The 16504-nt window shown below is 38.6% G+C and overlaps 1 protein-coding gene across 1 annotated transcript in view; it reads left to right on the forward strand.

Annotated features, from left to right (window-relative positions):
* The window catches only part of GMDS (GDP-mannose 4,6-dehydratase), a 435614-nt gene that overhangs the window by 340302 nt on the left and 78808 nt on the right, over nucleotides 1–16504 (forward strand). Inside the window, exon 8 of the mRNA XM_067290783.1 lies at nucleotides 8547–8665. Within this exon, the coding sequence (XP_067146884.1) occupies nucleotides 8547–8665 (119 nt within the window). The remainder of the gene's footprint in view (nucleotides 1–8546; nucleotides 8666–16504) is intronic.

The raw sequence follows: 16504 nt of genomic DNA on the forward strand, positions 1-16504 counted from the left end.
GATCATTTTTTTAGAGTAAACATGCCAGTACTTGGCTTGAAATCCTAGTCTGTTTTCTTGTGGTTAGATCATGGCCCCAACCAGTCCTTCCTGGCATTGATCCCTAAGACTTCTTTACCCTCACCGCAACCTGGGTACAACCCTTTACTTTAGTGGTGGGTAATCCTGTTAAATAGGAGTCTGTTTCTTTGTGAAGAGGTATTTTTTCTTTCATTCATATAAAAATAGCAGGGAGAATTAATTCTGGAAGGGAAAAAAGGGAGGGGGAACTGGGTCAGATATCTTCTAGGACTGTCTACTAGATGGAGCCTGGGAAACAAGTATTTGTTCTATATTTTTGGCTATGTAATACAAACCTGAGTGATTAAAACTAGCAAATACTTTCTGTAATCCAAATTCCTCTGATTTTTCTGTTTAGCTTTTAATTTCTTTCCATTTTTGTTAAACAGAATTTAAGGTACCCTTTTGTTAGCAATTGTGACAATATCCTCCAAAATTAAAACGAAAGAGAGCATATATGCATCCTTTCTGTATCTTTTCATTTAAATTACTTTCTGTCATGCATGTCACTTTCAATTTTACCATTTGAATAATAAACAAACCATTGTAGTCCTAAAAATCTGTTCAAAATTTTTTGGCAGGAAAAAAAGACTAAATTAATTTTCATTGTTGGGGAGGTTTCCCAACAAGCAGCTTTACTGTTTCTTTTTGCCTCCAGCCAACAACTAAGGATCAGTTATGAAACTGTGTACAAATGCTTCCATGTATTGAAAGAACAATATTTTGACACTCGGTGACACAAGCAAAAAAAAAAAAAAAGTAGAAAAAAGGTAGACAGCAGTAATTTCGTTTCTGATAACACAATGAGAACACTGTGTATTCACCTGAAGTGTAGGTGAAAAACATCATGTTGCCTTAACAGGGAAGGTTATTTAGAACTTGACCTTTAAAGTTTATCTGGATTATAATGCTTGTGGTTTTTATTAATAAAATTGCCTACTAACATTTCATGAGTTCTCATCGAGAATTGTAAAACAATTGGGCTATCTGCTTACAAGAGAAAAGTTACACAGTATTTCCTAGTATTTCCTACTGATGTGAGAGGGCTTTTGTTTCAGAAGACATTGATATTGTTTTCATTCAAGATGCTCCACAGAGATTATCAGGTATTTTATTATCTTAGTAACTTTATAATTGTTAGATTATTATCTTCAAATATATCAACTATAACCTTTTAACTTAAGAAAAATTATGGAACTGAACATAATTCAACTCAGAGAAGTTCACATCTACAGCCAAACTGTACGATTTGACTTAATCACCAGGCATACTTCAGATTGCTCCTGGGGCAATTTATCAACTGTAACTTTGAAAATCTGTGAGAAAGTTTATCAAATGAGTTGTGATACATTATAACTATATCCTAGGAGACTTTCAGTATGTGTCAGTAAGAGTGATTTTTGTTGTTGCTGTTTATTTACCCTCTTGGGATTCTTAATATAAATTTCCTCTTTTTTTTTTCCTCAAATAATGTGTTTTTCCTCAGAAGAAAATATTTTCATCTTGAACCTGTTCTAATTTTTTACCTTTTCTATTTGTGATATAACTTCCTTTGCTTTGCAAACATCACTCTTCTGAATGGAAGCAGCTGCAATGTCATGAGCACTCAGTGTCTCCTGTTAATGAGTAGAAAGGACAACACTAAAGGAAAGCTTTGTAAAGAGACATTGGATTCTTTATGTTCAACTGTTAAGGAAGAAGCATATCAAAAATGCATTTAAACTGGTGAAATCTGATAGATACTTAAATGGTATTCAGGAAGGCTTCTTCATGAACGGAGGTTCTCTGAGCTGCACTGTGATCCTGCCCTGACACCATGATTATTGGTGATCTGAGAAAACAGGACGATTACTCTCCAGGGGAGAGGAGGAGGCATGTGTCCTGCACTTCACGGATACCACCTCTCTTGCCATAGGTTTTCAGAGAGTGTTGAGCTGATGAAAAGCATCTCAGCCTTGTTGCGATGATAGACGTTGGCCTCAGTTATGAATTTCAGTATCTTTCAAATACAAACTGTAACAGTGTAGTAAGGTGCTTGCTCACTGGGTGTATATCTTTCTTTTTTGATTAACTAAACAAAAAGGGTTTTATAACAGGAAAAAGAATATAGGAATATATTGATTATGCATACTCCCATATTCCTGCTGGCACTGGCTCCTTGGGAGTATCAGAGGGCCTGGCAGCACATCCCTGTGGTTTTCTCTGGCAAGAATCTCCCTGCTTCATCTGCCTTGCCTTATAACATTGTCAGAAACAAGTACTAATGCAATAGTAATTACTTAGCCTGAACTCTCATTGTGGCAAGGAGCATGGGATCATGCCCAACAGTTTTATGTTGGCATCCAGGCAGAATCAGCTTGTGCTTCACTCTGATCACAAGACTTATTCTGCTGCTACTTGAGCTTCATTAGTATTTTGCAGCCTTGTGTGCTATGCCCATATTGTGTACAGAACATGGGTATGGAGTGTTGTGGGGTTTTTTGCTTTGTCATGTGTTATATGTATGTATCACTGTCTCCTTATATAATCTCCTTATATAACACACTCATGCCTACTGGGTACACCCAGTACACACCTACACTTTTAACAATTGCAGAAGTCAATCAGGTGTGGGTGACTCAGCCAGTGTAGCACCTCTTCTTCCTTCTCTGACCTTCCAGAAGTAAACAGGTAGATAAACTAGAAGTCAGTTTGGGTTCAGAGCTCTCAGCTGATGTCCTCAGTCTCACTTTTATAAGGCGTGATCAGTTGTAGTCATTTCTGTAGCAGCTTCAGAAACCACAGCCAGTCAGCTGTGTTGTGTCAGTTGAGGCCGGACGATGGCATCTGGAACTGCTTCACATCCAGGCAGGCAGGAAGTGTGTGAGCATGACATCTCCCCACATCGCACAGTGCAGAAGATGCAGAGCAGCTTCGTTCCATGCCAGTGCCATTGAGTTGGGACAATGCAGAGAGGGAGGTGATACAATAACCCTGTCTTTTGTGGCACAAAGGGAATAGTCCCTCATGATGCATGCAGGAACAGCAGTCACGCCAGGCCTTTGTGCTCGCCATACGGGGAGAAGGTTCTCCTTGCTGCCACATCCATGTAAAGACTCATCATGCTTTGGCCCAAACTGCTCAATTCTCCTTCTCAGTAGTGACCCCAGCAGGATAGCTAGGTTTGGGATCACTAGACAGTACCATGTCCAACCCACTGAATTCTTCTGCGCACTTCTAAACAATAGAGTATGGAATACTGTTAAGACACAGTTTCTATAAATGGTGATAATGTACTCTTGGGTCTCTCTAGGTGGTAATGTTTTCTGACTTAGTCAGAAATCGCTCGCTAATTGTTGACAGCCTTGAGGTAACCCATGCCCTCCACAAGTGATAAGTAAGTAGAGCTAGACATTCACCAGTCTCTACTTCTTTGTCATTGAAACACAGACAATGCACCCTGCATAAGGCTACAATTATCTGTTCCATCTCCTAAAGTAAACATTACTGATTTGATTTGATTTTTTTGTGTGGGGCAAATACAAAGAAGTCAGAAGTTCTCTGCATAATACTTAGAAATATGTATGAAAGCTTTTTTTGACATTGTAGGAGTTGGAATAATAGTGCTCTATAGCAGTGGAGGGCAACAGGAATATTTTCCATTTATCACATTGTGTGTCTGTTCAGCCATCTCTGTTTAGGGTCTGGCATCAGATAAGATATAAGACAAGGCTTTACTGATTCTTTTGAAAAATCAACTTTTATTTCTAGAGCAGAAATTATCAGTCGTACTTTAAAGTCTCTGAAAGTTGGATTTGTATCTCCTTTTTCTCTTAAATAGACAGATACCTGATTAAAGGCCCATTTTAACAATATACTGTGCTGGAGTGGGCAGTGAAAGGAAAGAATCAAATAAGTAGAGTTAAACATAACCTCGACTAACATGTCTTTGTTATCCATGGATGACAGCCCAGTTAATAAATGTTTTCTCACTGGGATGTTGGACTGGAAGTTGATGGTGTAACGCAGCTATAACATACTCCAGATGCTCAAGACAAGCACATATATCACAACCATAATAGAAGTGGCATGCACAGAATGAGTCTGTATGGGAGTTATGTTAATCTGGTTTGGGTTTTCCTCTTCACTAGACCAGGTGTGAAGAGCTGTGTAAGCTAAGAATTTGGGGCAGGGAGAAGACTTGTTCATGTTTTGGATATGTTGCCTGAAATTGGTGCTTGCTACTGGCAGGGGTTTATACATAGAAAAGGGAAGAGGGAAAGATGAAAGAGAAAAGATTTTGGCAGAAGCTGTAGTTCAGACATGCAGAATAGATATCCTAGTCCACATAATCATAAAAGTGTGTCCATTTGCTAGAGCTGCTACATATCTCTCTCTGGTTAGGTTTCTGTCTTTAAATGTAAATGACATAGTATTGCCTTTAGACTTTGCGAGTCACTAGAGCAGAGCCAGAAAGAGTTCAAATATGAAAAATATGTTTTGTTACATTTGCAATTAAAGGAACAGTCTTGTTTTAAGAGAGCCAAAGTCTGAATTGCTTCCATAATAGATTTCTCCTCCTTTTCAGCATTTGCCCACATTTTGCTAACTGAATCAAGGTAAGAATTAAGGAAAGGATGGCAGAAATGAGCAGAAGTTCTTGACTTGCTGTCAGCCCATCCAGAAAAGTCTTTACAAAGAAATAGGAGATTTAAGAATATAAGAAAGTACGATTCTCCTTTCCTGTGCCACAAAAATTCCTAAAATATATGACCTTGTGATGGTTAAAAGATAGCCGAGAGCCAAAGCTGGGCAGTGTTTTCATCACAGTTCAGCCATGTCATGGGTCATGTGGTTCAGCATGTGAACAGGAAGGTGAGAATGGGTGAACTTTTGCCTCAGTTGTGCAGTCCATCAGAGAATAAATGGACCAAATCACTCTGCAGCTGTATATGGAGGTGAACGGCTGAATACCTCTCACACAGAGGCCTTTGTGTTCTGGACATGATCTAGCATTATGATGGGATGCACTAGGCTGAGGCTTTGTAGCAATTACTAACCCATTATCACGCTAGAACATGAGATCATTTATCTTCTAATTCAGAGTGTCACCTGTTCTTCATTTGCCAGTCAATAACCATTAATTACTTTCAGTGGAAATTTAAACAAAGCTTTTCCCCTCTGTTAAAACCAGTAAGCCATTCAGTAATGACAAATAAACCTGGAGCTGTATCTCCCCCTTTCCTCTCACTCTCAGCCTGGAGTCTGGTACAATATGAACTCTTAAAGGAAATGCCTAGAAATTGATAGGTCAAGGGCCTTTAATAGTCTGATGGGGGGCAGAAAAAGCCACGTTCCTGGCACTTACTGTAGGGAAAGCTTATAGCCGCTACTAGTACACAGATTTCTGATTGGTTACACAGGCTGTACCAGTGGAAATGAATATTTGAATGCAGAGTTTGTTCAAAATTTGTCTGTCCTGGCTTGCCTTTAATTTTTTTACAGAATATTCATGCAGACCCATTCAAAGTAACAGAATTTGGTTGCCTTCCTCAAAGTGAAACAGAACTGTCAATTACTTTGTTTGTAATTATTAGCATGTCCATTTTTTATACCTGATCTGACTGGGATAATTGTAAATACCAACAATTGTGAATGCCAGAAAAAATAAAAGAACCGACAGTAAGAGATTCTCAAGTAATCATTGATCTAAACATTCTTTCCTGGTAGGAGTTGAGGCAAAAATTGCTTTTAGCAACTGTATCTGTGTTTTTTGATTGCTAAGTTGACCCTGTAGAAATTTATTACAGTTTAAGCAGTACTTCTAGGAGGGTGATTGCTTGCTCTTTGAAATGGTAGAAAAGAGGTGATAAATCCAAATACATAAAAGCTGGTGGGATGGATTGTTTTTTGGGGAAAGGGAAAGGCTTTTTTTTTGTTGCTTGTATTTTATAGCTGCCTCCTTCACTGCAGTGCAGGCAGAAGGCAGAGTTAGAATAGCAGGCAAGGAAGTTCCAAATTTTATATTAATACACAAAGTGAATTTATAAATATTTCAAGTACTCACTTAATGTCTCAGCGTAAGAGCCTGTGCTAAAATTGTGTCCAATGCATTACAATATTGAGGTGTTTAAAAGTGGAAGGATGCCAAAAAGCATCATAAGGCTGATCCTGCTTTTACTTAGACATATTAATGCTACTTTACAAAAATGTGAAGTAGATGATAGCAGGTCCATATGATATCATAGCATGTTAGGTCAACTTAGGTGGCTTTTTTTTTTTTTTTTTTTTTTTTGTATTTTTACCAATAAATGAGATTTGGCTGTTACAGCTCTGTCAGGCTTGCTGTATACATTTCAAACAAAGTACCACAGGCCAGACCCTGAATTCATTACGCACAGAAAACACCCACTAAAATCAGGAGGAGAACCGCTATAAATTTTGACTGTGACTGACCAACTGTCTAATCCTGAAAATCCTTATTCACTCAAGTAGTGCCTTCTCTTAGAAGGCAGCTTGTTGTTTTCAGATGGGCTACTTAATGTAAGCTGAAGGTCTATGAAATCTGTGACTAGGCTAGGAGAAGCACACCTACCAATTACTTATTTTGAAAATGCCTTTTACCTTTCTGTGAAGTTGCTGCTACTGTGAATCGTATAAATTTGTCCAGTCATGAAGAAGCAGGAACTGGTGATTTAGCATGACCTCTCAAATCAGCAGGCAAACCCCAACGTTCCAAGAAAGCTAATATGAGAGAGAGAAGTTAAGACATCTCCTCCCCACAAGAGGAGTTTCATCAGCCAGCCGGGTATTTCTGCATCATTGGCTAGGATGCTCAACCCTGGAAAGGAAAAATAAAGTTGCTGCCATTGTCCTGCCCAGCAGGTCATATCCCTAAAGCACAATTAATGTCAAGGACTTACACAGCAGTTGCCCAAAACTCAGCCTTCCATGCATGTTCAAGATGCAAAAAGGTTCAAAAGGAACATGTTAATAAAATCTTGTCAAAACTTTGGAAGACGCATGAAATAATAACTAGGAAGAAAAATGACTTACAAATAGAACCGTTTAAGTGGAATGTATCTCCTTGCTATGCTGGACACTGATTTATTAAGAAGAGGGGGGAGAAAAATTGAACATTTCAGGTGGTATTTACCAAGAGAAACTGAGCTGTCCCAAAGCTTTTATTAATCTGATTTGCAGAGTATCCGCTACTATCAAGGGACCTACTAAAGTTGTTTTCTTTAAAGCTGATGTGAAGAGGTCAATGCAAATAGCATTGTGGATTACACTGGGAGAAGGTGGCAGTTCTTTTTAGCCTATGGAGAGAAAGTTAAATTATTTTGTTTTCCTTTTCTGATTATTTATTAAATGAGGATCATGCCATACAGGTATTACCCTCTTCCTTTCCAAAGGAAATGAAGTGTTTACATCATTTTGATTGATCTAAAGCAATAATTATTTTGTCCGCTTACAGTTCCTAGGCAGTAGAGCAGTCTAGTGGCTAGAGCAGTGGTTTGCACATCAGAAGACTGGAATTCTTTGTTACTGAAATGTACCTGCTGCGATACCTCAGACACGTTCTGTGCCTCTTTTCCCATCTGCTTTCCTGCTGATTGAGCCAGCTAGCCCTCTAGGATGGTGCTCATCCATCATTCTGTATTTGTAGGAAGGGACTCTGAAAAGCATTCCTTTGGGAAGTAAACAGGCTCCCCTAAAATGCAAAAATGATGATAATATCATGAAGCTGTGCTTCAGAACTAATTGTGATTTTTGTCACCATGCAAATAATTTTCTGAAGAAAAAATGCTAATGGTTGTCTCACTTTTCTATCAGTGTTTCTCTGTTCCTGTGTCAAAAAGAAAAGGGTTGTATTTCTGTTACTGTATCAAAAGAGAAAGTTTCTACTAGAGGGCTTTGCTGTGTGATATTCAGCACATACTCAACAGGAAAAACAGATGAATTTGGTCAAGTACACTTTTGACTGTTCTTAGTTACATATTTTATTACTTATTCTTCATTAAAAACTTAATTTAGCCAAACCAAATGTGACAGAAGTAAGCGTCAAAAGAACCCATATTTTCTCATGGCGTCAAAGTGTTTGAAATTTTTCTATGATAGTCAAGAGCACTTTGGATGGAAGGATTGTAATATTTTGTTCTCCTCCCCATATCTTTGTCAATACATGTAGTGTTTTAAGTGAATCCATACTTTCGAGCAGTAAAACAAGTCTCAATGTTCAAAAGTAAACGTATTAAAGTCTCTCCTACAGAAACCCCTACTGTGAAACAAATTGAAAGTCAAGTATAGCATTGTTTTCCATAATAAGAAATAATTGAATGTTTTTCAGAGTTGCACTGAACTGGTTAATAGCCATCACCTTAGGGAAGTGCTAATTTCCCTAGCCTGATGTGTGTGTAGTTATCTCCAAATCAGAAATGCAGTATCATGTACCAAAGAGGCCACTTACATGTGCACTGAATCTGGCTTTATTTGTCTTTCCACAGGCTATGTGGCTGATGTTGCAAACGGGTGAGCCAGAAGACTTTGTCATAGCCACTGGGGAGGTCCATAGCGTCCGTGAATTTGTGGAGAAGTCGTTTAGGCACATTGGGAAAACCATTGTGTAAGTATGAACATGAGATAGTAGCCACAGGTCGAACATTTATAACCTGTTGTGACTGCTGTGTTACAGAGCATTGTTTCTCTACATTCTTACTTTTTTCTCCTTGCTTTCTAATTTTGTAACATGAGGCCTTCTGGGCATAAATGACTGCGACATAGGGTGAGTCTGCTGTTGCTCTCCACACTATAAGAAAAAAAAAGTAGGAGGGTAAATCTTAGTTTTTGCTTCCAAGTCTTCATTCTCTGTTCTCCCATTCACTCCCTGTCCTGGGGGACAGATGCCCCTTCAAAGATATTAGTACTAAATTGCTGTTCATCAGCCTGCTGCAAAAGGTGTTTCATGCCCTAATCTCCATTTTACTGGTCCCCAAATCCAGGTTATCCGCTCAGTTCCACTCCCATCCTTTGCTATCTGAAGAGATGACACCTGCCAACCCTGTTCTTTTCCACATGACAGCCCATCAGCCACACCACAAGGATTATGTAGCAGCTCACTCTACATTCCTATTAGCTCTTGTCCTACCAAGCCATAAAAATGTTGAGCAGTGGGTGCAGAATGTTTACAATGCATATTCCACATAGTTTGATTGAAAATACAAAATTCCTTCTCAAGGCCATATAATAAAACCAGGATGGCTTGGTGAGCGCTTTCCGTAATTTATATTTTTATTGTTTATTATTTTTTCAATTTCCCTACTTCTCTATCTTCTCTGGGCCCCATGCATCAACATACCAATCTCAGCTGGAAAAGGGAGAGGAAAGCCACAGGCTCTTCCATGACGCTAGCACTAAGGCTGTTCCTCAGGCCATCAAAGTCACTTGTGCAGCTGGTGAACTTTTGACAGGGCCAGTAAGTTTTACTTGGGAACAAAAATTTGACAAATTCAATAAATATGCAGAAGTGCACAGATATATACAATATTATTTGAACAGCCAGTGGGTGGCTGAGGAGGTAATAACATTTTCTTCTCAATGAGTTTTTAGTCTGGTTTCAATTTTTGGCATCAACTTTCAGAAAAAAAAATTCTGATAGAGGGAGGGAGAGACTGTATAAAGAGAATTTCTAGCCCAAAAGCTCTGTTCTAGGAATATGTTTCTCTCCATATTTTTAGCATCTCTTGACACTGTGATGCCCCTGTTTGATCACATGTTGCTCAATATGCCTTAACAGCAGTGAGGTTTGACAGGGTAAAGGGGCAGGGGGTAGTGGAAGCTCTATTGATTGCATTCCCTTTCTTTTTTTTCCTCCCTTTTTCTTTACTTTTGCTTCTTGTCTTTACAAGCTACTTCTCCCTAATAAGCATTGATATGAACTGAATAATGACTCTGTTACGATGACAGTGAAACAGAATTATATGTTTTAGATGTGCTTGTTCCGTACAAATAAGACTTCTTCTGATATTGAGAACTTTTTTTTTTTGCCCTGTCCAGCGTTGCTTTGCAAAAGGAAAAATGACTATTTGGTGAACAACATTTTTTTTAATTTGGTTACCTAAAAGTAGAAGTTGAAATGTATAGGTCAGTACATACACAAATATTGTGATTTGGAGATGTTCTCGTTATTCATAGTTTCATTTGATGTGAGTAAATTTACCCAGTAGTTTAAAATTAAGCTCCTTGCTTTGTTATTAGCCTAAGAAGTCTCCATTTCCCAAGACTGATAAATAAGCATGTATTTTCCAGAAAGCAAAATGAACCCTCTAGAAAACCAAAAGAAAAGAACAAGGATTATTCAGAAGCAAGTGAAAGTACTTTTATGAATAGCTTTTGTTATATAGAAGATAGTAGAGACTTATTTTAGATTTGATTGGTCCTAATACACAGGATTTTGTGTCCCATTTGTTTGGTTTTTTACTCACGTATGACAGAATGGTTTCATATAATGGACTGCATATCATTCAGGTTGGTGATTATTGCGTTCCATGTTTAGATTAAGTCACTTAGTTGCAGGTTTTACTCTTGGTGAAATTTTAACAGTATTATTTCAACTGATGATATAGGGCAGCTCTTTTATGTGCACAAAGACATATTTATTTGTTTTAATTAATCAATAAAGTAATTTTCAAAAATGGTATAATAGTCTATATCACATCCAATGCCATGGATTTTTAGGAGCCTAAGTGTCTAAATCACTTTTAGAAACAGGGTTTGGGTTGCTAATCTCCATGGTTCTTTTGGAATCTTTCTTGCTTTACGTAATATATTAACTATATCCTTAAGCCAATTATGGGTGATATGTAAATACCTGTACATATGGGTACTGAGGTGAACCTTTAGGTGTTGGTGACAATTTTGCTGCTGACTTTTTTGAGAGGAATGCAATTCTGATCATTTTAGAAATAATCTAGCCAAATTTCTTCCCTCTGCTCCCTGGGTGGAGTTAGCGTAAAAACTGATCCTCTGCTTATCCTGGAGCTATCGCTCATCTTTCAAACTGCATGAGATTTAGAACTTTTTTGAGGATCAGGACAGTTGTGTTAAGAGTCTCCATAATTTTCTAGGTGTCAAGCTGGCTTGTGCTTTTCCAGAACACACACACACACACACACACACACACACACACTCTTTACCCTCGCTGTCATCTTGGCTGGATGGCTGGTAACCTCTCACATTCTTTGAAACCCCCCAGGGCTTTCTAATCCCACCTCCTTCAGTTTGAATATGTCTTCTTCAGGGAGTAGCCTGGCAGCAAAATCCTCCCCTTCAGTGTTGCGGGACCCCACTGGTGAGTCCCATTGATCTGCTGCTTGAAAATTTATGAGGCAGCTAAGAGCCAGTGCACCAGAATGGATCTCTAAATGGGATCCTGCAAGGAAGGCTGTTTTCTTCCTCTCTCCCTGAAAGCTTAGTTGCTTTTTTTCCCAGGTATTATGAAATTTCACAGTCCCAAAAGCTTATCTGGGAAATTTCCAGGTGCCCTTTCCACTGCTGTACATGCCAGCACAGCCTCCCCGTACTGCTGTGCAGCATACCTTTCAAAATTGGTGGCAGTGCGGAGGAGATGGCCAGAAGGGGATGCAGTGGCAATTGCAAGGGCTCGTAGCACACCTGAGAATGCAGTGTGCAGCGACGCTTCGCCATCCCTGGTTTGTGCTTTGGCAGGGAAAATTGCAAAGGGGACAAAGTGTCAGCTATCACATCTTGATATTGCAGTAGAGAACAGGCAGAAAAGTGATCCTTACTGCCTCGCAACAAACTAAAAGTATAATTTTTAACAGTTTTTTGTCTTCCTAACACATCCCATTAACTGTACAGCTCAACCTAAAAGGTCTTTCCAAAAAAATAACATACTGCTCTGTTATAGCCAGTCATTACCACATGTTGGGAGTGTATTTTCTAGCCAAAATGTGAGAGACAAACTTTAATATGCTTTTGTAAATAATGACATGTACAGCTGCAATAAGCCTGATGTATTCTCTTTCTGAAATTGACTGTAAAGTGTATGCAGAAGTTTATCTATATTGTATTTTTTTGTTTAACTCTTTTTTTACAAAGGAGGAATTTGAAACTAAATTTATATAATCCTCTGAATCATTCAAATTCAGTCCTTTGTACTAACAGGAAAGCCTCTAAGCTACAAATATTTTCCCCCTGTAAGTATTACACTTTTTTTCTTTTACTTTCCCTTCTACTTACTACTAATTAAGTAATATTTGGGGGAAACACTTCCCGCCTATAATCTGAACTGCAGCAGGGTAAATGAAACAGGCAAACGCTTGTCTTGACTAATTTTCTGTCATTAATCTTATTAAATTAGAACAGGATTGCAAAGATAGCCTGAAACCACTACAGCACTCAGAGTTCTTTGCAGACTGCTACAAAGACTGCTGTCTGCAAATGGAGGTAAAAAAGAAAAAGAAAAAAGAAAAAAACTTGTCCCAGCAGTGGAAAGATTTATTGTTTTTTTTATTAATATAAAAATACATGCACATTTGTTACAGAAATAGTCATTGCTTCCAGGATCAGAATTAATTCAGGAAAAATGAGTATTTTACTCTAGTCATTTGGCTTTGCAGTGCAGATTTTACCATAACTAACATGCACACCTAAAAAGGAGAAGTTTGCAGATGAACTGTAAGGTCTAATGAGATAAACTACTGGCACAACTGGAGCAGTTGCCTCTGCAGTGACATGGGAGGTTGAACTGAGATTGATCTGAGAGAGAAGGGTTTTTTTGTTTTGCTTTGTGTTTTCTTTCTATTTTAAAATGGAAGGTTGGGATACAGAAACACACGGGAGATGTGAAGGATTGCTGTAAACCCTAAGCCGACGAGACATCAGTGATAGTGGCATGGGGAGGGGGAAGAGGAGCCGTCCAAAGTCTTCACCAGCAGCCACTGGTTTCAAGTCTGGCTTCTGCCCACAAGAACTTGCTGCCTGGCCAGGGACTGTGTGTGGTGCTTAACAGCGCAGGAAAATCACAGGCTTGCAGATCAGGAAGAAGGGAACAGAACCTCATACATGAATTAGGGACATTTTAAAGAGTGATAGTTGTAAGAACCCAGCTGCATCAGTGGAGAAGCTTCCTTGGGTGAACTCACACCAGAAGCAGTGCTTATTTAGGACTGTACCACTTTTATTCTTGTTCTCACTGTAGAGGACACATTTGGGGAGGGGGCATTTAACTCACCTCAGCTAGGGGATTAATTCTTCAAGCTGAACAGACTTTTTTACTTTCTTATTGATATGAGTTTTTATCTGTTGGCAGACCTAATAACAGTTTCAGAACTCACAGTAAGGCTTGAAGACTGTAACAGTTTAATTATCTGATTCCAGATAATTAATAAGAGGTGTGAGAGTTTCTTCTATAGGAAGATTGGGTGAGAATTAAATGTGATGTTTTGTGGGAAATTCCTCAGTTTTTTTCCCAAAGTGGGATGAAAAAATTCTCACAAATGCATTTGGAAAAATATTTTATTTCAAATCAGTTAGAATGTTTTGTTTCTTTCTTAACATCTTTTTAAAAAAACTTTAAAAGAATTTAAAAGGCAGTCAGAAAAGAAAAACAAAATCTTTTCATTCTGAAAATGTCAAACCATCTTTTTTTTTTGAGTTGACAGTAGTGGAACTTATTTGAAACTTTCTGAATGTTTTGATCTTCACAGAAGCATTAATATTCTTTGGGAAAATATTTTCTTCTGAACAAAACCCTCTTAAAAGGAAGCATTATCACCAACTCTCACAATTTTAAGTAAAGCAGAGAGAAGAGCTTGAAAAGTTTCCCAAATGGATTGAAAAAAAAGAAAACAGAAAAAGAGGGGGACCTAGCACGTAGTCTTTCTTAAAACCTTTTAACATGGGGAGTCACAATTTAGATTTTTGAAACTTGACCTTGGCAATGCTGGGAATTTCATGACAACAACATTAACTGTTTTAACTGTGTTCCTTCAGTGAACAAAAACTGAAGACCTGAATCATCAGAGCATTTGAGCAAATCTTTAAGTACATCCCTACATGGTAGCATACTTACACCTTAGGTTTAAGCACAAGATAGCAGTTAAACATCCCCTATATTCTTGGATGCTTTGTTGAATCAGGGTTTGAGTTGGTGCCCAAGGAACATATGAGGAGTCATATTTAAAATTTGCCTATGAGAGATTGCTTGCAACAGGCGTCAATGATCTCTTATACGGTGTCAGTGTTGCTGTTTATAAAACATCAGAACAAATGCAGTGCTTTGGCTAATTGTGTGTGTAGTGACAATTAATTAAGCCACGAATCTGAAAAGTCCACACAAATGGTGTCTTCTGTCAGCTGTCAAAGACAAGCAAAGTTTTCCTAAAATTTTATTTTTAAGTAATTTATTGTTGGTTTTCAAATGTGAAAAGATTTTCCATTGACATATATTTTATTTAAAAAGTGCATGTGATAGTTTTATTTCCCATAAAGAGGTTGAGGGCTTTAGCTGCTGATGATTTTTGAATATTTTATAAAATGACATCCATTCTGCCTCCAGGTAAAGATGAAGTGAGGGGACAAAATGAATATACTTGTTCAGTTTATCTGTGCTTTTGTGAAAGGTTTATTTGTTGTTGATTTCTTAGTGACTTCAAAAATATGTGCACTTTGCCTTGTTTGCTACTCAGTTAAAGCCATTTGGACCATTTGTTCCCCCCACCCATGCATTGCCCTGGCTCCCCTATGCCATTCTCTGCCCACCTCACACCCCACTGAGTGCCCCAGCTCTTCACCATCAGAAAATCCTCTGTACCTGTGGATGTTTTTATAGCTTGAAGCTTGCCATCTTAGAGGATGGCTGTAGGAAATGCAAGAGAATTGGAAACTTCAGAATCAAAGAGGAAAAGGAGTGTTCACTATGGCTGATAGTAAATATTAAAATAATGATTTGCAGGGTCCTTGCAGACATGAAATTAGCCTTATAAATTAAATGCAGCCCATTTCTCTGGAAATGCAGACTATAAAAGTTTGTGAAGTGAAGAATCTTCTAAACAAGTAAACTACAAAACATGCTTTTGAAACATGATCAACTTGTTAGTTTTATGGAAGCTTCTGAAGTTGGTGATAGTCGTGGTATCCATCACACTTAGCAATGTTTATTGTCCTGGGTATTCACAAAGCTCCCATCTCCAATACCGAGGCACTCTGTGGGACAGCATGGATGCAGGGGGCGTCAAACCTGGTTTCTCAGTAGTAGACAGCACTGTCTTGCGCATCTTTCTCCGAGTGCAGAGCCTTCTGCAGTGTGGCCGATGCCATCAGTTTTGAGAGCAAACCCGTCACTGCAGCAGGTGTCACATGCTTGCAAACTCTGGGCTCTGACACTAGCTGGGGGAGGGGGGGGGGGGGAATTTGCTCCTCATCCTGTCTGAATTTAGCCCAGCCCTGATTAGCCAGACTTTCTCTAGCAGGGGTTCATCTTTTTTAGCTCCAAGTTACATTAGGTTGTTTTCTTGCCTATTTGGGCATCAGCCCTAAGAGCAGAAAGCTGAGTAGTCCTTGTGACTGGAGCTATCTGAAACCACAACAATGTGAGGATTCCCCATGTCTCTTCCACCATGCTAATGCTTCAGGATAATTTGGCATCACATTTTCCAGTTAACAATTCTGACTGGAATTTGCCTATAAATAAATTTTTTTTTCTTTTCTTTGTGGTTAAAAGACAAGGGAATTGGGAGTTGGTTAGATAGATGGATGTCTTGTTCCTGGTGCCTGGTTGGCCCCAATGCAATCCCTCTTATCAGCAGTATGTTGTCCCCAGCTGTGAGTGCAGAGGTGCCAGGAGTAATTAAAAGTGCTGCTATCAAATGTGTCTCCCACTTTGTTCACAATGAGAAGTACTTTTTTTCTTGTGAACTTTTCACATTACTGGGCTGAACAAAATGGGTGGAGTTTTCTTCTTAAGTTATTTCTATTGTTATATAACTTTGATAGCCACATTGAGTGAGTCTTTACTGGCTCTGTCAAGCTTTCTGGAGACTGTTGGGTGTTAAATGGGGTTCTCTGCTCAGTGACCTCCAACAACTGACGTCTCCTGATCTAAGCACTTCCTGTTGTTTTACTGGTGACGGTTAGTTTTCTGTTAAGCTCATTTGAGTCCTGCACATTTTTACCCTCTGCCCTTTAAAGGGAGGGACTAATGTTAGTTTTGGCTTCTGAGCGAAAACTTTATAGTGCAGGCTTCAAACAGAACAACTGCAAAAAAGAAAGATAGACAAGTTTAATATATTAATCATCTTTAGCATTATGGCATTCCTCATTTACAGCTGACTTCAATGTACTATTACCTGTTGGAAATTATTTCAATGTAAAGCGTTCCCAGTATCAAGCATTGTATAGGATTTGCTAGTCACCAAAAGTCATGGGTTTTGCTTAAAAAATC

This window comes from Apteryx mantelli, chromosome 2 (genome assembly GCF_036417845.1).
Source record: "Apteryx mantelli isolate bAptMan1 chromosome 2, bAptMan1.hap1, whole genome shotgun sequence".
NCBI lineage: Eukaryota > Metazoa > Chordata > Aves > Apterygiformes > Apterygidae > Apteryx > Apteryx mantelli.